Here is a 26,015-nt window from a genome sequence, read left to right as displayed (position 1 = left end):
TTAGCAACCAATCAAAATGACAAATGACAACCTGTGACCAAAACACCTGAAATGGTCAAAATACACTAAAACATTCAGTATGTTTTGTAGGTCTTTATCTTAGTTTTCCATCATGTGTGAGACAACTCTCTGATGTTAAATCCAATGTATCAGCTGTAGTGGCTGGTTAAATCTCAGTGTTGCCTGTTTAAATCCATTCTGGCTTGAAGAATATGGCTCCTGGGACTTGCTCTTATAATTGGCTTTCAAAGTACCCTTGAGCAAGTCACAGAGTCATGACCCAATCCTGTGCATCTGCACACTGCATCACTCCCTCACTGCAACTACTCCCCCAGGCCACTGTTATAAATTGCTATATCTTGGTTGACAAGCCTGCTTGAACAATGATATAGCACTGCGTCAGACTGACTTGGCATCAAGAAGCTCGCCCACAGACACAAATAAGCATAAGCAGATACACACAATCAAAAATAAATCCAACTAATGCACAAATACATTTACACAAACCAGCAGTTTTAATTTGGTGCAGTACTCCCACATCTCAGCAATGTTGTCGTCAGTGCCTTCATCAAAGCAAAGCACAGAGAACATAAACCTCATAATCCCCTCCTCTTCCTTCCTCTCCCAGGCCACATTAGAACGGACTCACCAGGCACTGGAGGAGGAAAAGAGGAGAACCGTGGATCTCCTTTACTCCATATTTCCAGGTGATGTGGCACAGAAACTGTGGCAGGGTCAGCCAGTGCCCGCTCGCAAATTTGATGACGTCACCATGCTGTTCTCGGACATCGTGGGTTTTACTGCTGTGTGTGCCCAGTGCACACCTATGCAGGTCATCTCCATGCTGAACGAGCTTTACACACGCTTCGACTACCAGTGTGGCATTCTGGACGTCTATAAGGTCAGTAGACAGAAAGATTCACACATCTGCTTGATGTGATTTAATAATACCTGTTGACTTGGGGAGGTTTTCTAGACTGTGAAACAATGGGATATCAGTTAGGGAGGCAGTCTGATTTGAAAGGAAGGTCAGAGGCCTGGGATTGCGTGGAAAATGTAATGGCTTTATTGGTTTGTGTGCACACCTGTGCAGAATGAGGTCATCATCAAAGATGAATTGTTTTCCAGGAAGTTACAGTTTCCCAGAAAGGTAAAGCCCTCATTTCTTCGGGTCTTTAAAGTCTTAGAACTTGAGTTAGATAAGCCAGACCTTTAGGGTATGTCACTGTCTGTGTGCACTAGATATACTTATGTGTGTGTGTGTGTGTGTGTGTGTGTGTGTGTGTGTGTGTGTGTGTGTGTGTGTGTGTGTGTGTGTGTGTGTGTGTGTGTGTGTGTGTGTGTGTGTGTGTGTGTGTGTGTGTGTGTGTGTGTGTGTGCGTGCGTGTGTGTGTACCTGTGTGTGTGTGTGTGCGTGTGTGTGTGTGCTTTATTCGTGTGTGCTTGTGTCGTGGAAAAAGGAACTGATTAATGGCTAGTCTGTGGGAGCTTAACAAAGATGTGTCAATAGTGCCCATCTGACAGTGTGGCTTTGGCCCTAGCTACTCTCATCACTGTAGTCTGCTGTCTCTGCTGTCTTTCCCCTTTCTCTTCATCCTTACCGTCTATCATCAAATCGATTTTTTTCTCTTAATTTTTAGTTTTTCCACATTTGCTTCTCTCAGTTGTCATCTGTGCCATCATCTTTCCTCTCTATGTCATTACCTCAGTCCCTGTGACAACGACATATACTTGCCTATCTCTCAAAAAAAAAGATGCTTTTCCTCTGTGATATCCCTCAGAAAAGTCTCTGGAGAAAAGGAAGAAGAGGTACAGAGAGGAAGGCAGACAGATTGAATGTATGTAAGAGTGTTTATGTGTATAGCAGTGGAAGACTGAGTGTGTGTGTGTGTGTGTGTGTAAGTAAAAGAGAAAGCAGGAACAGGCGGACGTGGTGAGGAGACTGAGGCACCCATATGTTGCCATTGTCATGGTTACTGTTGAAATGATTTAGTCGGTGGCAGGCCTAAATGATAGCAGCTTGTCTCGTAGTTTTCTTTTTCCCTCCTTTTTCTCCCCCTGTGCCATCTATGTTTTTTGCTTTATAAGGACTGTGTCACATTTCATGACACCTAGTTACTCGTTCAGCTGGAAATATGGCAACACATCCCTGAAAGAGCCACATTGCGGTTTGCGTTATTCGCATTTGCTGTAATTCTTAAACAAGGAAGTTTTGCAACTACTGCAGTACCTGGCATAGTAAGGCCAAAGAAGGACTAGTGACTGCACTTCATGGCTTTAAACTTAGTTAATTTGTGTATGCTGCTGTTATTTACTGTGATTCTATTAAGAGAGTATATATTGAGAATAAAGCCTCTCTTAGTGTTTTAGCACAGCATTGCACCACACAGGCAGAATTTCCAACATTGTTCTGTCTCTTGCTCTGTCAGCTGTATTTCTACAAATATGTTTGAAAGAAATAAATACAAAAAAGTCTGTCTTGGTGGGGATGATTCTATCTTGGTATGTCTCCCAAATGAATTCCTTACTATATGGGAAACGCTGCATTGCGGCTTAAAATATCGAGTGAGAATGTTTTTCATTGGAAATACAAAAAAGCCATAGATAATTTGTTATGAATTTAAAATGATAAAGATGGCACTGGGTTGATCCAAACATTTCTACCTACCAGCCCATTAATCTTTCACACCCAGTGAAGCAGACCAGTTATTGTCTATAGTATATCAGAGCTTTAAGATGCTCCATTACTAACAAAACCATTTTCTTCAGTTTTTTTTTCCATAGGGAAATGTAATATTTTTGCCACTTAGCAGATTTAAGTTAGCTTTAAGATAATTCTGGTAATACACCATATCTCATGCATTTATGTTAAGTAATAATTTATATTTTTCTTATTGTTAGCAAATCTGATGAAAAAACCAAAACCAACAATTGAATTGTATTGATCCTACCAACAAGTACTGTAAATGGTAAATGGACTGCACTTATATAGCGTTTTTCTAGTCTAATCGACCATTCAAAAAGCCCTACACTACTGCCACATTCATCCATTCACACACACATTCATACAGCACTCTTTTCTATACACACGGCGCTTTCTACACACACACACACACACACGCTCACACACCGATGATACATTGGGGGCAATTTGGGGTTCAGTATCTTGCCCAAGGACACTTCCACATGCGGACTGGAGGAGCCGGGGAGCAAACCACTGACCTTCCGGTTAGTTGACCACCCGTTTTACCTCCTGAGCCACAGCCGCATCCACTACACTGTCTGTGTAGCCAAAGCCTGATCATGTTCCCCTCTGCAATTGAGCTCCACTGTTGTCCGAAAAGCATTAAAAACACATAAATAAGCCAGACCATTGCAATGGGTGACATATTCCTTTATTATGTCTTCAGTAGGAATACATGGGCTAAGGGGTGAGAGCCACACACTAAGGGTGGAAAGGTCGTACAGAATTGAGAGATGGACTGATCCATTGTTGGTTTTGACCTTCTCGTGAGATTTGTCAACAATGAGAAAAATATGGAATAACTTGTCATGTCTTTAATACAGTCTTGTAAAATGTGTAACTGACTCTAAAAACATACAATAAGACTTAAGCTTTTGTAATTATGGGCTCTGCATACAGTCTGTGACGATACATGGTAAAGGTAACGTGGCGATTCGGTGAACTTCGGGATGAGTGTGTCTGCAAATTGGTGAATATATTTTATTTTACATTTGGTATTTTTTCGACTTATCAGACTGAGTCAGAGACAGCGCAAGGTGCTCTCGTGGCTTTACTGAGATCCTCTCCAAATGCTCAGCAACCCTTACTGTGAGAGATGTAAGCCAAGAGAGAGAAACAGACAGATACTGTAGTTCTTATATTATAGGAGGAATGAAGGATTGCTTTTAATTTCTACTATTCAGTGGAGATGGTATGAGTTGTTGAACTTCAGCATATACTCACAGCCACACTTATTAATTTTAATTAAGTTTTGTGCCCGTCGTCTTCCATTTCTCATACAGATCGAGACAATAGGTGATGCCTACTGTGTGGCAGGAGGACTTCACAAAAAGGTTGATAGTCATGCGAAGCCAATTGCACACATGGCTCTGAAGATGATGGAACTCTCCGAGGAAGTGCTGACACCTGATGGGAAACCTATCAAGGTGAGTTTTCATTCATTCGCTACCATGCAGAGTCTGAGGCACGTACATAACTGGTGAAGCTGCTGTATGGTCATTGAAAGAAAAATGCAGGAAATGCAGCCACTCAGACCTTTAAAGATGAGAGAGGATGCAGCTGCCAGTTTTGGAGCATTTAAAGGTATTAGCTCTAAAAAGTCTGATCCCTAGTTTTGTAACACATTTCTGCTGTTAGCACACAGAAATGAACCTAATTAGCTTATCCCCATCCATGATGCTACGCGGGACGTTATCCTGGTGGGGGAGCAGGCCAAGGCCCAGGATGGCCTGAAGAAGAGAATACCTTGTTCATCTGTGCATTCATTACATTTCATATTACTGTGTTTCTTTCTTCCTGTATCTTACATGTTTATGTTTTGCCTCCCTTATAGTTTTTATTCCAATCCTTCCTCCCCCATAATGACAATGCTGTTACACATTTAGATTATATGGTTAAATGACTTGATAGCACTACTGTAATTTTGTTTGCTTTGCCTGTTTATGCATTTCCACGATTGCTACAGCTGTAACTTTATCTCTCTTTGCCTTTTTATATTTAGTCTGTTTTATTTTGCATATTTAATGTATCCCCTTTTTATCTGCCATTCATTTCTCTCTTGGTATAGAACTCTGTCTCCAACTGTTCTTGAATCAGCTATATTGTCTGTCTGACTCCGTGCATGTGTGAAAATCCAAATGGTTGTCTGTCCAACTAGTGATTATCAAAAAAACCTAAGCCTTTTTTTTTGTCACAAATCAGCCCCTGTTTGTGACTTATAGGGCTGTTTGTTTCTTCTTTTGGCACCTTGTAAAAGCATAGAAGGTTTTTTTTCCTAACATTGTGGCATCCCTAACTGCCACGAAGCAAACGCAAAGTGTGATCGATCAATCAATCACCAGCAGAGCCGAAACACACGGATCCTAAAACATGTCTTGTTATGAATAGTTATTAACTTACGTTTCAAACAGTCAACTTATTCATTAAATGACCTTTGTTGTGTGATGTTTCGCCACTGCTCAGATTCGCCGAAGCTTGATAAGCCTAGCATTATATTTTTTATAAAAATAAAAATGACAATTTCCTCTGATGCTTCCACTATAAAATGCTACAGGAAACCCTGTAGTCCATGTGCACTGTTCACCGAGCTGCCGCAGCACTATGGCTATGCATTCTCAAGATGTTCACACTGGCTTATAGCTTTTTTGTAAGCAATCAATTGTGCTTGAGCTACATGACACAATTGCGTAATTTTTACCAACATTTTTGGCAACTCCGATGGAGAATTGTAACAAAGATAGAAACAGAAAATACGAACACATTTTTTTCTATGTTACTGAGATCTGTTTTTCATTGCCAAAAGATTCACTTGGTGTTTTACAGCCCTTAAGCCAACCACAAAAGACTTATTTAAAAGTAAATAGGGCTGCAATTAATTATTTTTTTCATAATCAACTAAACTGCCGATTATTTTTCAATTAATCAATTAATTTTTTTGTCCATAAAATGTCATAAAATAGTGAAAAACTCCCTTTATAATTTCCCACAGACCAAGGTGACATCGTCAAATGTCTGACCAACAATCTAAAATTCAAAAACATTCAGTTTACCATCATGACAAAAAAAAGCATCAAATCTAGGAGCAGCAAATTTTTGCTGGAAGAAATGACTAAAATGATTATTCGATCATCAGAGTAGTTGCCGATATACTTTTCTGTCGATTAACTAAACCCTCAGTCATCTAATTGTTGTAGGTCTAGAAGTAAATTAATTAGCCAGTACTGCCATCACCACCTCCTGCTGAGAACAGCTTCCTTCAATCTTTGCCTTTAGACATAACTTTGATATTGTAATTCTAACACATGGTCAGTGTACGACAAGGGAAAATGTGCGTCTTCATGCCTATGTATGTTTTTGCTTGCAACTAAATGTATGTGGTTTTCTGGTTCTGAACATAGCTGTGTTGGTATTTGCACCTTATTGACTATTTCAGAATGCACCCTGATACTCAAGGTTACAGCACTACAGACTGTGTCATGGGCTGTTGCTGTGGTGATAACAGAATACATTATTGACTGGGAGGGTTTGTGTTGTGATTGACGCAGAGTTGATGGATGGATGGGTTGATGAAGAGGGGAAGATGGATGATATGGGGATAGGAGATCTGAACTGACAGATGGACGGATGATATTCTAAAGAATGGATTAACTCAGTCTGTTTTCATTTTCAGAAAGAGAGACATTGATAGAGAAATGCCTCACTTTTAAGGTGATGGAAAAAAAATGATGATTTTGCATTTAGCTTTGTGTTACTCGGGTTGGTTGTTGCACGTGCTCCTAGAAATGTCATCAACAATTCTTGTAAATTTCCCCACGGTTTCTTATATCTGGCACATGTAGCTCATTATTACACACCACTGTGTGTATTTCCAGGGAGAAACAGATCCGGACCCAGATTAAAAAGTATTGAAATGTCTTACATTAATAGAAATAGCAAAGTGTTGAGGTGTTAGTTTGAGATTGAAAATATTCATCAGCTAGTTAGCGTTTAGGGACTTATCCACACTTGTTAACACACTGATTAAGATTTTCAAAACGTTTTGGAAGAACAAGAAGGGTATTTATATGCAGTGTGCATTTTAGTGAAGATTCAATACAGACCCACATTCTTTAATAATGTAACCACATTAAATGTGAATTGAGAATTGTCCTCCCAGTCTTTGGATTTGCATGACAAAGTCCACAAATCTCTCAGTACTATAATCAATGTTTTATTTTATTTTAAACACACAAAAAAAAAAATCACATTTCCTATAGTTTTAAGGGATAAGGTAGGAGAACAGCGCAAAATAAAAGTAGAGATGCCAAGTAACACAACAGTCTTTGGTGCTAATGGTTCAGCAGAGTGTGTTTTCATGAAATGAGGCAGGAGACATGGTGCACCTTAATAGTGTGTGTCTGTGTTTGAGTTATACTTATTTTCTCCGAGACAGCTGCATGTGTCGTTCAACCAAAAACACTGTAGAATCAACAGTATGGCTACAAACAGCTGCTGCCTTGTTTGAGTCCGTGGATGTTTCTTAATGTAGATGCATTTGTGCTGTGTGGGTGTATGTATGCAATGTTTTGTTCTATTTATGTACCATATGCGTGTGGTGTGTGTGTGTGTGTGTGTGTGTGTGTGCGCGCGCGCGTGTGTGTGTGTGTGTTTGTTTTCAACTGTCTAAGCTTTGTTATTCTTGTCTACTCTCTCTCCATCTCTCTCTATTCCTCTCTACTCCTATCCCATTTGTGTATCTTAAATCTAAATTTGCTGTATTTAACCCCAGCCCTGGACATTATACGATATAACAAGTTCCTTTTTGTTTATTATTTTTTACCGTCATGGTTTATTTTATGTTTTAATGTTTTATGTTTTAATGGTAGAACCGTCTGCTTTTCGTCACACGCACTGCAGCTGGTGCTGTGAGGGTTGTTCCAACTTGAGCAGGTAGTATCGCTAGGATTCATTGTTGAGCCAAAATTAACAATAAATCCAACAACAATATTTTATGTACTTACGGAGTAACTTTTGATATCACGTATGATACCTATTTAAAGGCCAATTGAATAGTGTATGATTTCAGAGAGACAGACAGAGAAGAGATGAGGATATTAACTAGGGAGGGATAGCAAGAGACACAACTGAGGGAATTGAGTTTAAACCTCTCATGTTAATTCAGTAGAATAAAAAGGGGACACGGAATATCATTTATTTATATTTATCCTCGGTCCAGTCTCTGTCAAGGTCACTCATCACTATTAGGCTGCCTTGGCAGCTTTTCGGGCAAGGGTGCTTACTTGCAATGCTATAAAGATGAGTCAAGGGCATTACCTGCAATAAACTGCGTTTTATTTCTGGTTTGGCACAGATCATCAGTGAAACAGAACCCACAAATGTAGCACAGCAATGGAGAAAGACATTTCATCGGTGTCATTATTGCCATCCTATGTCTTATGTCTTACTGTATTCAGTCATATTACAGGATAAGGCTGGTGATGTACTATATTTTTCTTACTGTTGACAACTCTCATGAAATAAAAATAGTCCTTAACAAGTGCACTGTTTACTTCTGGTTGAGTAGCATTTGCTTAAAACTACAATGCTGTGTTGTGTCGGGAACTGACAGAGCCGGTTTTAAAAATGAAAATATATATTTGCGACTTGTTTATATATATTCAGAAACATTAAATGGGGTTTGAGCTGAGTGCCTTGGACAAGGTAAGTATTACGACGTTGTTTGAGATTATAAGAAAAATTTAGGAATAACTTGTTTTGACTTGTTTAAAAGTATACATAGAGAATTACACCGAACAAAACGTGATTGTGACCGAGAGGCTAAGACAGAAAGCTGCTGAATAACAGACAGGATACTGCTCTGTGTACTGCTGTGCTCCTAACGTTGTCCATTTGTCTCAAAATAGAAAGGCCTTGCCAAGCATTTTTGGCCTGCTCTCTTGTTCTTCCACTTTCTCCCACCGTCTTTCCTCGTCCCCTCTTTATCTTTCCCTCCTCCCTCCTGTCTTTCGCTCCCTGTATCCTCTGCAGCCTCTCTCTAACCCGCTCCATTCGTTTTCCCCTGCAGTTTCTTACTTGCTTTTTCTCTCAGTTTTTATTCTTGTTCTGCTTTTTTACATATTGCACTCTCCTGTGCTCTCCTCTTTCTTATCTCTCTTCACTTCATGTTGGTATGAAGGAGTTTTACAGAGATGTTCAACACTTAAGCATGATAAATATTGTTCAGTGAGTGCACTCAGCTCCAGCCAGTGTTGCACTGTTATGCAAACTAGCATGAGAGCTGTGGGAGAGAACTGAGATAAAATGTGTGGTGAGAGAGAAACAAGAGAGTGAGAGTGATACATGGACACAGAGATAAACACAGAGAGGAGTGAGATGTCAAGAGATAAACACATATGGTAACCAAGTATTGTTATTTGTTTTCATGGGATGTAGGCATGAAGCATGATCTTTGCATATGTGTCTGCTTGTGTGTATGAGTACGTGAGTGGGTGTCAATGTCAGGGACATAGTGCTTATATTGTTAGCGTTAATAGGAATTGTGCCTAAACCTCAATGGGATTTCGAACCAAAACCATAGCAGAAACTATAGTATCTTCTATACATGCTCAGTTATACACTTTCTGAATGCCAGATTGTATTCACATGAGATTATCGTTAAAAAATGCAATTGCTGAATTTTGCTGTTTCTGTGTGTGTATGTGGGCTAATGCCCACTAAACATACATTAATGTAGCAGTATCTGAGCATTTTGGTTTCAGGAATGATCAGGGGCTTGTCATGTTTTTTTTTCTGACTACATGTTCATTTTAGAGTTGCAAGCACCTTCAGCTCCGCAGTACACACTTTGTGGCCCCCCCCCCACAGCTTTCTTCTGTTTTTTCACATCTACACCAAATTTGAAATTGCCATTTTTTTCACATGCTGATGTGAACATATCAAGGAAACTGGTTTTACACAGTAGCAGTTGCTCAATAAATAATATACTGTAACCACTGTGCTGGCAGATTGCTTCTTTTATCCAACCAATAGTTCAAAACCAAAAGATATTCAATTTAAAGTGATATAAAACAGAGAGTAGCTGCAAATCATCCCATTTGAGGTGCCGGAACCAGCATACCGTTTGGCATTTTTCCTTGACAAATTGTTTGATGACAGTTTTTTCAAATCAATTAATTAACTGATTTTTTCAGGATTACAAACCATCTGACAAAAATCTACCATTGCATGTGTTTGTGTTTTATAGTTTGTTTACAACAGCTGAAGTACACTTAGTTAAAACTAATGCAGTCTAATATAGGCTAACAGTCCTGCAATAAATCCTCCCTTCATGACGGTTATTATGTTTAGTTTGTGTTTAAACTGTTTTTAATAGGTGTTTAGTCAACTGCATGGTCGTTGTGGAGGCAACAGTTTGTGGAGCTGTTGAATTGTATTGTGTTATGTGGACAGGTGTTTCTATTATTTCGCAATACAGTTCAACAGCAGCTCAAACTACAGGACTGTTTTATTAGACTGCCTTGCTAGGTGTTCCTAATACACTGGTACCTGAGTGTATATGGAACAACAGTGACTTCATAACAACTTCCTCCTCTCTCTGTCTCAGTCTTTCTCCATCTCGGAATCCTTCTGTCAGCTTGGCCAGAGGCTAGAATGTGATTGGTTGTCTGTGGTGCCGCGCCATCTGCTCATTGGCTCGCTGGCGGCCATGTGCTGCGGACGTTGACTCATGGCAAAAAGGAGGGGAAGAGTGTATGAGTGTTACTGTGTCTGTGTTTTGAGACTAAGAAATAAAGAGGAGAGTGGGTGCTGGATACAGATTTGTTTGTGTGTGTCTGTGAGTGGTTGTCTGTTGTAGAGCGAGACAGACAAGCGCATGGCCATCTGTAAGCAGTTCAGTTGAAAAATAGGTCACACTAGTGCACCTACCAGCCCGTTCTCTCTCGCTTTCTGTCTCTCTCATTTTCTTTATCTCTCCTACGGGGATGTCAAGGGTTGGCCATCTAATTATAGCTTTATTTTTTGCTTTTTTCTCTCTCTCTCTCTCTCTCTCATTTTCTCATTTGTCTTTCTTTCTGTCTGTCTGTGCTGTTTCTACCTCACTACCCCCATTGCCTGTTGTTGCCATGACTACCTCACAGAGTGCTGGCATGCATACAGTGGTGTTGGTTACCGAGGTGACGAGATGCTCAAGTAGATCATTAGAAATTTGTGTTTGTGTGTGTGTGTGTGTGTGTGTGTGTTTGTATTGTATGTATGATGACTTGTTCCCAAGTTGAAGAAACCAATAGTTGGTCAAGTGGCCATGAAGTGGGATGGTCAAATTGGAATGATGGCTAGATAGCTTTCACTCTGCCTCCAGCCATTTATATTTCAGCCAGATTATAATATGAGTTCAATGTTGCTGTCCTATATCTGTTATCAAGTGGAGGTGGAAGCAGTTATTTATTTGAATAATTTCCCTCTCTCACTCTTGCTATTTCCATCACTCTGAAAATCTGCTGCCACAGGATATCAGATTAGATAAGAACAGCTACACTAATTTCGAAGTACAATGGCTACGATACAGCACTTCTGGTTCAATACTGGAAAGCCTTTGTGCTGCAGGATAGGCAGCACACTTAATAATGGCATCAGTTCAGTTCACCGGAGAGATCTGATTCATTAACATTCACAACATTGTCAGGTATGTTGTTGTGGTACAGGTTAGCCATCTCAGATGTCCGGATGGATTAAATTCATGCACAAAACATGAGTTTGCTCACATTGCTTACAGATATTCAAAGCCAGACATAATAGCTTAAGGCTCACAGTGAGATGAGACTAGGGCTACAACTAAGGATTATTGTCACTATCCATTTTTTTGATGAATTGTTTGGTCTATAAAATGTCAGAAATTGTGAAGAAAAAAAAATCTATTGTAATTTCCCAGGGTTTAACATGGGATATTTAAATTGCTTACATATCCAACCAACAATTCAAAACCCAAATATATTCCCTTTCCTATCATATATAACAAAGACAAGCATAAATTGTTTACATGTAGGAAGGTAGCCTTAGCTAATGTTCTGCAATATGCTCGATAAGTGACTTAAAAAATTAATTGGTTATCAAATTGCTTGGCAGTTACGTTTCTCTTGATTGATTAAACGACTAAGGTCAAACTCTTGACTCTAGGTCAATCTTTACTGGTGACTGCATAGCAACCAAACTGCATGCATATGCAGTGTAAAGAAATGAATGTTGACACAGACTTAAGTGTATGGATTTTCAAGAAATATACATGAAACACTATTTAGACTGTTTACTCTTTTTGAATCCTGCTGGTTATGTTAATGCTCTAATCTCTCTACCTCCCCTCTACCTCTCTTCTCCACAATCTTCTCCTACTACATTCCCCCTCCCTTTATGTCCTAGCTAAGGATAGGTATCCACACGGGCTCGGTGCTGGCAGGTGTGGTCGGGGTTAAAATGCCACGTTATTGCCTGTTCGGGAACAATGTGACACTGGCCAGCAAGTTTGAATCGGGGAGCCATCCGAGGTGTATCAATGTTAGTCCCACAACCTACCAGTAAGTTACTGCAGTATGCATACAAATGTACAGATATGCATTTACACAAACATATATTTGGACCTGTTTTAAACGATAAATTTTGGGGGAATACAATCCTCTTGTGGACATACAGTATACTGTGTATATTTAAGTGTACATTGCTTGATATTAGAAATATCTGTGATCTGTTCTTAGTTTGCATAGCACTCCACCTATGTGTCTCTTCTCTTCTCTCTTCTTCTCTTCTCTTCTCTTCTCTTCTCTTCTCTTCTCTTCTCTTCTCTTCTCAACAGGTTGCTGAAAGACGACCGCTCTTTTTCATTTGTCCCTCGTTCACGACTGGAGCTCCCCGAGAATTTTCCCAAAGAGATCCCAGGGACATGTTACTTCTTGGAAGCGGGGACGTCTCACAGTCATGCCTCCTTGACCAGTTCTCGCTCTGCTCCCCCGGCCTCTATGAGGAAAGTGTCCTACAGCATTGGGACCATGTTTCTAAGAGAAACAAGTTTGTAGGTACCAGACACAGACTAGGATGCACAATTATTCATTATGTGAGAGGTTGGATTTTAACCTGGGGAACATGCAAGGAACCGATCACTCAGATCTTTGGATATGCAAATGCATTATGTGAAAACTTGGATTCAGGCCTGTGGGATGGCCTGTATGAATCAAACTTTAAAAAAAAAAAAAAATGCCCTCATGATAGGTGAAAAAAATATCTCCATTGTGCAAGGGAGATATGGTTCAAATGACTTGAGGAATGGCAACTGTGCTAGTCTCACATTGACCCTTCCCCTAGGAAGTGTAATGATGGGGCAATTAGTTGAGAAAACCTTAATATAAAACTTAATATCAAGCTGGATTTCTCAGCTCCATGCCTGGTGTCCAACTTTCTCCAGTGGTTCTCTCTCCCAAGTGGTACCCTGACCTTGGTCTAGAGGCAACAGTGCTTGGAGATAACCATTTATATGACCACTGTTGCACTCATTAGCAATGGAATTGTGCAAATAGAACAAATCCACTTTCCATTAACAAAGTGGATGCTGAGGAATGAAGTTGTATGAACTTTTGGAAGATGGCAACATTGACACAAATGTTTGCTGTGCATCAAGGCCTCTTGTACAAGGAAGACCACTACTGAAGAACAATACAACTCCTCTTCCTCCCCTTCCAACTGTCCCTAAATCATGTCATGCTTTACTAAACATAGCTAATCCTAACATCTGCTGCTTGTTCCATCCATCCGTCAACCAAGGACCAGTTGGTCGGGGTGGGGAGAGATAAATGAGAGGCACAAATAAGGAGATAGGTTTGAAACGGGGTGAATAAAGGACAAATGCCAAAAATGCTAAGCTGATCTTAGAGCGTTTTATGCTTCTAAACCACGGCAAACTAGAGCCAACAACAATCCAGCCATTTCACAGCAGGTAATATGTTTAGGACTGAAAATTACTCCCAGCTCAGTGCCTTTTTACTGCTCAAATCAGGACAAATACAAGATGGATTAGTTTTAAATATTTGAAAATAAAAAAATATAAGGAGTGCTTCATTTATTTTATGTTTCCACTTGTTTGAAGATATTTTTATGACATTTCTGTGAGATTAGCTAGACTGGAAAGTGAAGGATTTGAATCAGGCAATGACATGTGCCAAAGTTTATGACCCACATTTGAACCTGTGACCTTGCAAGTTACGGGCACCTTATCCCAGAGAGCCACCAGGAGTCCTGACTAGTTATGTATTGCATTTTGAGACAGTCATGAATGGCTAACAAAATAAATCAAGTGCTCCTGAAAGAGATCAAATATTTGAAATTCTATTCATCTGTTTTTTTGTCCAGATCAACCAATAATACACACAAAATAGTACTAATAATATAGTACTATACTAACTTGTACACATAGTCACAGTATGCACGCTTGACACAGTTCACATTTACATATATAATCATTTTTAATTGCATTGTTTTTTACCACATGGATATAAAAGTATATACTAGCCCCTTACAAATGTAACTAACAGGATTGGAATTCAAGTCTACTAATTTGTTGGTAGACTGAGGATGATTTACTCAGTGGAAATCTCAGGCTTTCCAAATATTCAGCATAGCTCAGTAACCCAGACATTGGGAAATACATGTCACAAGCTTTTGTCTAAGAGGATCTCCATAAGGTCATCATAAAATGGGAAGTGAAGGGGTTGAAGTCGGACAGTGGCACATTTGGGTGTTTATTTAACGTAACTTACATTACATTGCTGCCATTGTTTCTTCATCAGTGAAGTACAAATCAAATATCAAGTTTATATCAGACTTTGAATAACTGGCTGTTATGGGCCGATAGAGAAAAAACAAAGCTATTGCAGGAGGCATTATTTTTTACATTTTTCATGTTGATAGAAACGTTTATATTATCATAAGAAGTACACACAGATTTTTCAAAGTCACATCCTAGTTTTAACTTATTGTTGATGACCAAAAAAGTTCTGAAATAACGTTGTTTAAAATTAAAAGTTACACTGCCTGTAAGTGTTTACCTTTTTGGTGTAAAAAAAAAAAAGAAAGCATCACATTTTAGCTTAAGTTACTGACAAAATAACTTAATTACTAAACTGTTAATAATTGCTCTTCATAAAGGCAAAATACATTTCATCTTGCCAAATGACATACTGGTTGCTGAACCTCTAAAAGATTAACTAAAACGTGCCAATTGAATTCTGAGACCCCACCAGCACAGGCTAGTGTCATTTTTTTGAGTAAAGGTTTGGTCCCTGCTGTCTGTCGTGTACGTTCAGTTGTGAAAGGGTGAGACATTTTGATAGCCAAACACTTCGTCAAATCACTGGCCTTGGCAGAACAGGAGCATGCGCTGGATGTGCTTTTGTGTGTAATACACAGCTTGTTGGAAAACATCGGAAGGATAATTTGCTTTGGACATAAAAACTAACGCCCATCTGGCTGAAAATTTCACTCACTAATGGGCATTGTCTGACTGAGATTGACACCAGCACAACAAAGTAATGTGCCATATTAGAGGAAAAGATTGGAGAAGAGGGAAAAAGAAAAGTCAGAAGGAGTTGAACCAGAGAAGGGTTACAAGTGCCAGAAAACTTTGGTCATAGTTCATCATTGGGATTATTGCCATTAGATTCTCTGACACCAGTAGCATCAGAAACACTTGCACATTTACAGCATGGTCTGTAGAGATCATGACTCCAATGAAAATAGACAATTTTGCTAACAAAGAAAACACATATATAATATATTTTTGAGAATATTTTTCCATATACCCCCTACTCTTATCCATATTCACTGTAAACAAAAATAACTATATCCTATTTTTAATTGTTTCCTGTTGCTTAAAGGATACTATGCAGTATAGAACTAACAATGGACTAGACAATAATAACACCTAAAGATAAATCCGAACAGTCAAGGGGGGGCAACCATGTAATCTTAAAACAAGTGGTAACTCAAAATTTAAATCAGTAGATTATTTTGGGGAGGCTTGCTACATCTCTTAGAAGGCAGCATAATGTTGCTCACATTTTAATGCTTTGTGGCAACAAAGCCAAAACAGTTCCTGAGACAGTTCCTATAACGTTCACATTTTTTGTGTTATTATAGAAAACCTGAATCTGCAACACCCACCTGGGACATCAGTGAAACCTACATCCTTTATATGTATAAATCAGTGGTTCAAAGGATTGGCACTTTGATCTCTCTCTTTATAGTAACACTGACAAGCCTGCCCTGCAAAAATAAATTCTGGATGAGTATAAATTGCCAAGTTCACTAGAGAATGGTTCACCAGGTTTTCCAAGAGCCCGAGGGAAGTTTCCCATGTCTTTAAGGTCACGGAAAGTGGATACTGGTTAGCCTTAATTTTGCAGCTGATTATAAAGTAAAGTCTAATTTCACAAATGTTAGAGAGGCAACTTGGGCCATTTTATGAAAACATCAGTTTTCACTGAGGTATCTGAAGTGTCTTTAGCTCTGTTTTAGTTTTACCAAAAATATCATATGGACAAATTGACCCATAAGTAGTCCCTTGTGCGTAAGCCCATTATGGAGGGTTAATCCAGAAACAAAGGACGAGCAGCAGTTTCATGGAAGAAGATGTACAGCAGCATAGCTTCATACTGTACGGTTCAATGTCCAAAGTCCACTCCAGTCCAGGAATCAAGTAGGCAAGATTAGATACATATAACTGAAGAATGATGAGGTGCCAATTAATTTATGGTCAATTATGGCCACAGTGTTAACAATGATAGCAATGTTTGCTATTTTAGCTGACAAGTTGCCATTGTAAACCCTCTTTGACTACACAATTTGACTATAAAATCAAATAAGCAAGTGCAAACCATGTTAAATCCAATAGGGAGGGAAAATGTGCATGGACACTACTTTTGCATTCTACCCAAACAGTAAAACTCTTAGGGTCCTTGCAAGATAGGTGAACCACTCTTAAGTTTATTTGAGAGTTATGTTATTGGGCCTGGGGTAGGTTTTTCCGAGGCAGGCTTTCACATACAGAGACGCGTAAGTGCTCTCTGACTGTCATCCTGGCCCTATTCTATACAGCAAACATGCATTAATGTGTACTTAATAAATCTATTGTAGCATAAATGTGGTGCAGGTGTCATTTACACTCAACTTTCAGCAGTGCGTGAATTCTGCATCTAGGCTAAATAAAGGAGGTTACACCAGCATTACACCCACGCAACTTCCACTGCTCATGTCTCCAAGTGTGTAAATTCCTGGCACAAAATTAGACGTTTGATCAGATCTTACACGTCTTGCTGTTATGATGCAGAGGTGTTGCAGGTACTGGTTCTCTATAGTGTTGTTGTCAGTCATGGACCACTACACCTGCAGTGCATACTGTTTGTGGGTTACTCATACACAGGCACACATCACAGTTACAGTGGCAATACAACCGAGCTGTACTGTATAAGCTGTGTTAAACAGTCAACACAGATGTTGTCATGAGCCTGAGGTAAGTGTGGGCGGATCCAGTGTCCAGTGAGACGAAGCCAAACACATCCATAACTCCAGCAGCTGTGTCTGCCTGTGTGAGTCTGTCTGTGTGTGTGTGTCAAACAATATGAGAAAACATTGAGTTTGGCAATGTGCAAACATAATGATTTGTCAATAAAGGCGTACTGTACCTGTAACAGATCTGTACAATTTGGATATACCAACTGAAACATGGAAATTGTAATAAAATTGTATAGCAGATTTTTTTTGTATGATTCAAAAAATGATTTTCACATTTTCCACTGCTTTGCTGTCCTTCTATTTCAGCCAGATACATTATATCCGTATGTGTGCCATCTAAAGCCAGGCTGGATTTCCCAACATGCCAGTGTCCCACCAAACCTCTTTACCCTCAAGTAATGTCCTTTTTTTCAATAATTAAGGGAAAAAGGATAGATTTTTCATTGACACTATTGTAATTTTTTCATTCTACATCGCATTTTGAGTGGTTTTCTTTAATGATGGATCTATGAAACGATTTCTTCAACTGAATGAGCATGACACTGTCATTTTTATTGAAAAATAAAGTTGCTTAACATATGTTTTTTGCAGGACATTGTTATAAACTGGTCCCCACTGGTTTAGCATAAGCCTGGTTTCAACAGCAGAAACAAACATGGTTGGTGCTTGTCGTCATTGTCCAAGGTCCTCAAAAAAAACTCAGCTCCTAGAAAGGATGCACACTACTCCACTGATCTTCAATCTATAAAGCTTCATCCACATGAGAATAGTAGCTTCCATAAAAATTGTTCATCAGCTGTTTTAAAATAAATAAGATATATGGGACTTTTGATAAGTCATCACTTCACCGGGAACTCTCTCAGACCTCACTATTTCGTGTGTCACAAATCTGGTAAGTGTCTTGTGCTTTAATCTCATGTTGTAAAAGTAGAGAGCTGACCCTGAACATGAACCCTGTTTGACCCTTTTGTTGGAATCAGGTGTGTATGTGGAAGAGGCTTGATGACAGCTGTTCGTTTCTGACTGACATTAAGGGCACATCTTCTGTCTTATATAATCTAAATTAAAAACAAAACACCAATTATCTTTAATAAGGAGGAAAGACTGTGGCTGTTATTGTGTATACATGCATTTATACATTTGTATATGACTGTTATGAACTTGTAAGTATGTGTGTATGATAAGTAAAAGTAAAAAAATAAGTTTAAAAAAAAAATCACAGTTATACTATATAGATCTTCAAGGGCCACTTCCAGGGGACAGTCTGAAATATAATCCTTTCGACAGAGTAGTTATCAGTGCATGTACAGATTCCATAACAGCATAGCATGGATTTTCGACACACATTGCCAGACTGTTCCAGATCACTAGGCAGGATGAATCAGAAGATCATGATTTGTTGGACCAGGCAATATCTTTTTACTCTTTTGTGGTTTTTAATGACTGGTAATCATCGTCTTCACCTTTTTGCGTCTGGTTTTTAGGTGCTTTTGTTCCTCAACTTCAGTGTGTTGTATACTCTGAGATAGCCTGCTGCCCCCCAGAGTGATACCATCCAGGTAGATTTAATAAGTCTTGCCCTTCACTTCTGAGCCCTCGCATTGTTGAGCCATGTTTGCTGATACACACTGGAACTGGTACTGGATTTCTAGCGCTGACGAACTCCGTTGCGAGATAGCGTGTAAACCTCATCTGCATGCTTTTAGTTATGCTCTTTGGGCTGTTGTACCATGGGGGCATTAAACCTAGTTCTAAATCAAAAGAGCTCTTTAAACCAGATTAACCCAAACTGGCTGTGTCAGATGTGGTTTTATAAACATGGATTTATCGTTGAATCGGCAAATCTATCTCCTGGAAATAAGAGTTGTTGCAGGACTAAACATTTTCAGTTTGATGTCAGACGAATTCTGTCAGTGACTATTTCAGTTAAGACAAATGAGCACCACCAGCCAAACAAGTAAACACAGGCCTTTTTCCACAGCAGACATTTTGACGTATCACAGGTGATACTATTAACACTAACCATGGCTCTGTTCAAGTGTCCCAGTAAGACATGGCAGTGTGACAGTGAGCCAGCACAAGCAATACTGGGAACCTGGAAGTGAAGCAACAAATGGAATTCAGATATTATTCATTTTATTATTTACAACTGTTATTTTCTTACTCTGACATGTCAAAATGTCTTCTGTTAAAAAGGCCTCTTGGCAGGACCAACAAACCAAGTAATTTGATGAAATCAGTTTCTGAGACCTTTCTTGCATGTAGCACGATATTGCTTCGGAGATCATTTCCATGCTGAAGACCTGGACTGTTATCTTAAAACAAAAGGCTTTTACTCCCCTTCTCTCTAAATACCAGAGGTTTTTGGTTATGTGTTTGTAAACCTTTCTTTTTTTTCTCCACTTTTGCTTCTTCAGTTTTACCAAATGATCAGATTTTTATGATGTTCCAGCTTCTATGAGTACCTTCAGCACAGTGCTTGTGCGCTCTTAGTTATGCTCTTTGGGCTGTTGTACGATGGGGGCATTAAACCTAGTTCTAAATCAAAAGAGCTCTTTAAACCAGATTAACCCAAACTGGCTGTGTCAGATGTGGTTTTATAAACATGGATTTATCGTTGAATCGGCAAACCTATCTCCTGGAAATAAGAGTTGTTGCAGGACTAAACATTTTCAGTTTGATTTCAGACGAATTCTGTCAGTGACTATTTCAGTTAAGACAAATGAGCACCACCAGCCAAACAAGTAAACACAGGCCTTTTTCCACAGCAGACATTTTGACGTATCACAGGTGATACTATTAACACTAACCATGGCTCTGTTCAAGTGTCCCAGTAAGACATGGCAGTGTGACAGTGAGCCAGCACAAGCAATACTGGGAACCTGGAAGTGAAGCAACAAATGGAATTCAGATATTATTCATTTTATTATTTACAACTGTTATTTTCTTACTCTGACATGTCAAAATGTCTTCTGTTAAAAAGGCCTCTTGGCAGGACCAACAAACCAAGTAATTTGATGAAATCAGTTTCTGAGACCTTTCTTGCATGTAGCACGATATTGCTTCGGAGATCATTTCCATGCTGAAGACCTGGACTGTTATCTTAAAACAAAAGGCTTTTACTCCCCTTCTCTCTAAATACCAGAGGTTTTTGGTTTTGTGTTTGTAAACCTTTCTTTTTTTTCTCCACTTTTGCTTCTTCAGTTTTACCAAATGATCAGATTTTTATGATGTTCCAGCTTCTATGAGCACCTTCAGCACAGTGCTTGTGCGCTCACTAACAAAGATTAACATAGCTGGTGGAAATTCATCTCCTTTAACTCACTAGTCAAGATGTAACTTAACCAGTCTGAGCAGACAGCCCCTGATGTATCTGTAAAAAAAAGATGTAGGCCAACTAATAAAGTGGGTCCTGGGTAGTTTCAGCGAACCAATCTGACTGTTCAAGGATGCTTTCAAACTGTCTTGTAATTTCCAGCCTGCATGCAAGGCTCAAAATGAAACTGGTTGCCAGGTAAACTATATTAACAAACAGGTTTTTTTTTCCCCAAACACCACTTAAGCCAGAAGCCTGCAAAACGTTAAATGACAATTTCAATTATGTCGTTCATTTCCCTTCCATTTATTCTCATAGTTCACCCTTCTTCTCTGTTCAGTATTATCTTCTCCTCTCCTCATTTCTCTTTCCCCTCCAGCCCTTCATCCATCTTTCTTCCCTTTATCTTTTACCCCCTCACACCCTCCATATATGCAAATATGCCTCCATTACACTAATTGGCTCTGGGAGGTTTTAATATTTCACATGGACGTCTTCACTGCACAGGCGGGTGAGTATGGGCTGAGGCATAACATCGCACAAGCTAATGTGCTAAAGGAAATCACACACAAACACACACACAAACACACACACGTTAGGTATGAATGAATGAACAAAGGTCATGTAATTTACACAATGTGCCTGTCGTATTAGCCAAATGAAGCTGGGTTGAGTCATGGGGGTACTGACAGTATTAACAGTTAGACAGGGAGTTATGAGTGTGGTGTGGGGTTAGGGTGTGTGTGCGTGTGTGTGTGTGTGTGTTTGTGTCAGACCACTCCACATCAAAATGAATTATGCAGTCATTATTCAAGGATGCATCTGTACGGGAGATGCTCTCTGATTTCTCTGTGTGTAGAGAACATTAAAGATCGTAGGGTGTGGTGTTATATGCTTGTCTTGGAGAATCTATTCTGTGAGAATGATAATGCAAGTGGCACAAACTTGAGCAAAACTCTCTTTCGACTAACCATAACCTTCCATAACTTCATGTTTTCCTGTGCTGTTGTAGGAAAATGTTATTCATGTTTCTGGATTTTCTTGTTTCATTTAAACAATATTAATTTTTCTATTGAGTTTGTCTTTGAACTTAAAGAAACAGTCAACATTTTGGGAAACATTCTAATTCTTTCCGAGAGTTTTGTGGATTTGTGTAGCTATTTGTTTGTGAACAGTGGATTCCTGGTGTCTTTTCATCACTGTGAGATTGATGACAAAATACATGTAAATTACTGAACTCTAGAGGTGCTGGCAGGTGGATTTTGTTCCCTTTGGACATAGCCACCGCTAACGGTTTCTCCCTGCTTCCATTTTTTTTTTCATCTTTGCCACACTCAGCCAATCATCTCCGCGCTCTAGCTTTATACTTACAGCACAGACATGAGTATCGATCTTGTCATCTAACTTTGTAAAAAATAAACAAACAAAGAAACACACAAATTTCTCAAAAAAGTCAAGCTATTCGTCTAAATTTACTATAATTATGGAAACATTTATTATAGTTGAAAAAAGGGGGTAGCTATCTACAGCCCTCCTATCTAGAATGAGCACAAACCAGGGGTAAAAATAAATTAAACAAGAAACAACATCAGTGAGAGGCGCATCACAAAAGTACAGAGCTGATCAAATAAAAAGAGGCGTACCACTCAAAGAGAAAAAATGTATTCAACAACAGAAGGTATTACGTCTTGGTTTCGTGACCTTCATGAGATTAATATGTATCTGCAGGCTGTGAACATGTTGATGAAGATATGTGAGGAAAGGATTGACCTTCATCTTCCTTGTGGTTTTGGTTTGGTATTAAACTGTCAGACACTCTGGCTTGTCCACACACGCCCCTCTCACACACCCACTAGACCACCCTGCCAACCAGCAAGTGTATATATCTGCGTGTGTATTTCGTAGCTGTAGTACAGCCAAGGGTCGTGGCTCTGAATAATCAATCACTGCTGCCCTCGCGCTTGCTTTCCCTTTCATCTGTCTCTCTTTCACATCACTCTGTCCATCTCTTTCCTCCAAGCCATGGCCCTTTCTCATCACAAATTTCTCTTGTAATTGCTGTCTTTCCATATTGAGGGAGAAATATCTTTAAAACGGTAAACACAGTGTCTACAATATTTTTATTGTCATAAAAAACATAGCTACTTACAGTGAGGGGAAATTTGTACATTAATGGGTTAAATCGCATGAAGAAAAGTTCACAATATGTGCAAGAGTAACTGTTGAAGAATTTTTTTAAGAGCAAACCTAAAAGATATATGGTCAAATCGTTTTAACTGGGCTCTGGGTGAAAGGGATGACAGGCAAACTGAAAACTCAGACGACTTTATCCCAAACAAGCAATAATTCACACATCCTGCCTTGCTCTGATATTTTCCACCATGGTCACTAGAGTGGAGAAGAGATGAGCAGGATTGGGGATTAGTGGTGAGCCATGCAAATTAAAAGATCATAGAGGCAACCTCAGAAGGCCGTGTGAGTAGGCTGCCCTTTGCGTGAATCTGCATGTGTTTTTCTGTGTATGTTGTGTCGCTCTGTCTGTGAGAGCTCATAACCACCCCTGACACTTTCACTCCCTGCGTGTGCGCCTTTTTACTGTGCTGTATGCATCCGCGTGGACATTGAATCTTCATGGGATGAGCAAATTGATGCAATTTTTGTTGAGTGGAACATGAATATATATTTTTCCTAGGTGCCACTGCACTCACTCATATGTGAAATCCTTGTTAATCTCAGAGATCAGTGTATAATATCTCTGGGACAACATTTTTACCTACAGGATTACTAGAAAACACACCATTAAAACCAGTGTTGCAGCAAACATAATGTCCACTGCCCTAGAAAGCCTGGATTTTCTGTTACAATCTGACCTAACAGGCTGAATTCAGACATAGTTTGTCAGAAGTTTGATCAGTTTTTCTTGGAGGTGAGTAATACAACACAAGCCAACTGTCCTTGTGGGAGTCCACGACTTACTTTACTTCTCTGTGATTGACTCAGCAGTAATGAAACAACAGAAGAACGTCTCGTCTGACAGAATTCACATTAACTGAAATAAACAGATGATGGTAGATCTCATGATTAGACCTTTTATTGCTGACTGATGAAAAATGTGCTGCGGTATGTAAATTAATCAGTATGTGTGTGTTTGACTGTGAGTATGTGACTGTACTGACCTGTTGTGTACCGAAAAATTCATGGTGTATTACATCACAGTGGAAATACAGCCATTACCAACTGAAAAAAATTAGGAATTCATTTATTTCTTTTTTTTTTATCATCGAGCAGAGTAGGTTTTTTTGTCATTTGAAATCTTAAAGCCAAACTTACCAATAATTTTATATTTTAATATTATTGTAAATATTTTTATATTTTAATGTGCCTGTCCTCATAAACCCACAAAAAAATTACCCCCAGCTCTGCCTTCAGCTCTACAGAACATTTTGGCTTCTCTCAGCCCCCAAAGAATATCACATTGCCTTTTTTACACTTTATTTTTTGTACAGATTTCACAAAAGAAATATAATATGTTAAATTGTTTTGACTTTTGAGGGGCTTGTATATGGATTTTGTTACCTTTGGACAGAACCAGACTAGCTATTTCCTGGCTCCAGGTTCACATTGTATCAATCTTTTCATCTAACATGCTGCAAGAAAGCGAATAAGCTTATTTCCCAAACATATTGAACTATTACTTTAATATGAAGGTCAATTTTAATGTGTACATTTCTGCTGGTTGGTTTGGAAACATCATCATTTGAAAAATGAAGGTTTGCTAAAGCTGAAACAGTAGATAATACACATTGTCCTCATTTAACAGTCTGGAGACTAACTGTATCTAATTGTGTGTGTGTGTGTGTGTGTGTGTGTGTGTGTGTGTGTGTGTGTGTGTGTGTGTGTGTGTGTGTGTGTGTGTGTGTGTGTGTGTGTGTGTGTGTGTGTGTGTGTGTGTGTGAGAGAGTGAGTGAGTGAGTGAGTGAGTGAGTGAGTGAGGCTTTGAAGTCAGTCAAGGGCTGTTCAGTAGATCTAGATGGAGACAGATACACAGCTGATGAAACAAACTGTACATAACTCCGAGTGTGTGTGTGTGTGTGTGTGTGTATTGTTGTGATTTCTGATTTAAGGATATGCTCTCAGCAACCTCCTACTTCCTGGAACATCCTGTAACTTCATTACCATGCTCTCATTAGATACTCATTTAGACCAATCAGATTGCTCAGTAATCTAATCATGCCGCATAAATTATGAGAGAAATACATTATTACAGCAAACATCCAGCTCTTTAGAGCTGGGATGCACCACCTGCTGTGTGTTTGTGTCCTTGTATATTGTTGGGGATTTACATTGTTCACCTATTTGCTGAACTGGTTTGGGTTATAATTTTGGGACAGTGATAGAGAAAGATATTAAAGTATGTTCACCTGGACCCAATACTAACTCAGGAAGTAGCGGTGAGGTTGTGTTGTGTCCTGGGAGCTGCTTTGACTTGGCTTTGATCACTGATGCCTCAGAAAGTCTCCGTTTTGTTCTTGTTTCACCAAAGTCTGTTTGTCTGCGTGTGTGCTTTCAGTTTTTTAAGGTTACTCTTTGACATTTTATTCTTTATTTGAAAGCTGGCAAGAACTTCTAGCTTTCTTAAGGAGAGGAGAAGAGGAAGACAGAGGTGATTGTGAGGAGCTGAAATGGGATTTAGGAATTTGGCAGATGCCTGTTTGAGGAGGGACTTACAGTGGATGAAAAAATGAGGGTAAATGAATTTAGCCGAAGTTTAAAAAAACAAAGCTGGTGATAGAGAGATGTTGAGAAAAATTAAGAGAGAGAAAGGGACGAACAGAAACACACATACACAAACCTCAAGTGCCTATCAAATTTTAACAGGACTCTGGATTTAGCAATCCCAGTCCATAACCAATGGAATGCATTTGTTGTTATTTCTGAAACAAACTGTTGGAATGAAATTACAACACAGTGTAGGACACTTGAGAAAAATGGTCTTGGAGAGTACTACTCATCGGTTTAAAATAAATCACAGAGGTAGCTATAAATTAGTTGATAGTGGGGATTGAAGAAATAAATATTTAAAGTGCAGAGTTAACATCTGTTAAAAGGTGAAGGGGATTTCATTTAATGATCTTCAACAATTTCGGACCTTACCAGCAGTTTTAGCCCATCATTTGCGAATTGTACATGCTTACTTACATCACTGCCATTTTTATGTGTGTTTTTTGTAATTTACTCATTTTGCGTGCACGACTGGACGTTTATCGCCTCCAAAAACACCAGCACAGTTTAGTTTTCAGTTCCAATAAGTGACGTCACCTACAGGTTTCTGCAAAGATGTTCGGAAGCTTGGATTCAGGCTTCTCACCATCTTGCCAGTTTTTTGCAGCTAGAATATCCAAATTC

At 39.1% G+C, this 26,015-nt stretch overlaps 1 protein-coding gene across 1 annotated transcript in view; it reads left to right on the top strand.

Moving 5' to 3' along the window:
* gucy1a2 (guanylate cyclase 1, soluble, alpha 2) overlaps window positions 1–18,387 on the top strand; it is a 41,951-nt gene extending 23,564 nt beyond the window's left edge. Inside the window, exons 6-9 of the mRNA XM_040131576.1 lie at window positions 629–901; window positions 4,027–4,170; window positions 12,158–12,312; window positions 12,588–18,387. Of these exons, the coding sequence (XP_039987510.1) occupies window positions 629–901; window positions 4,027–4,170; window positions 12,158–12,312; window positions 12,588–12,807 (792 nt within the window). The 3' untranslated portion in view covers window positions 12,808–18,387. The remainder of the gene's footprint in view (window positions 1–628; window positions 902–4,026; window positions 4,171–12,157; window positions 12,313–12,587) is intronic.
* The last annotated feature ends 7,628 nt before the right edge of the window (window positions 18,388–26,015 follow it).

This window comes from Xiphias gladius, chromosome 7 (genome assembly GCF_016859285.1).
Source record: "Xiphias gladius isolate SHS-SW01 ecotype Sanya breed wild chromosome 7, ASM1685928v1, whole genome shotgun sequence".
Taxonomy (NCBI): Eukaryota; Metazoa; Chordata; class Actinopteri; order Istiophoriformes; family Xiphiidae; genus Xiphias; species Xiphias gladius.
This window is presented reverse-complemented; position numbering and strand designations above follow the sequence as displayed.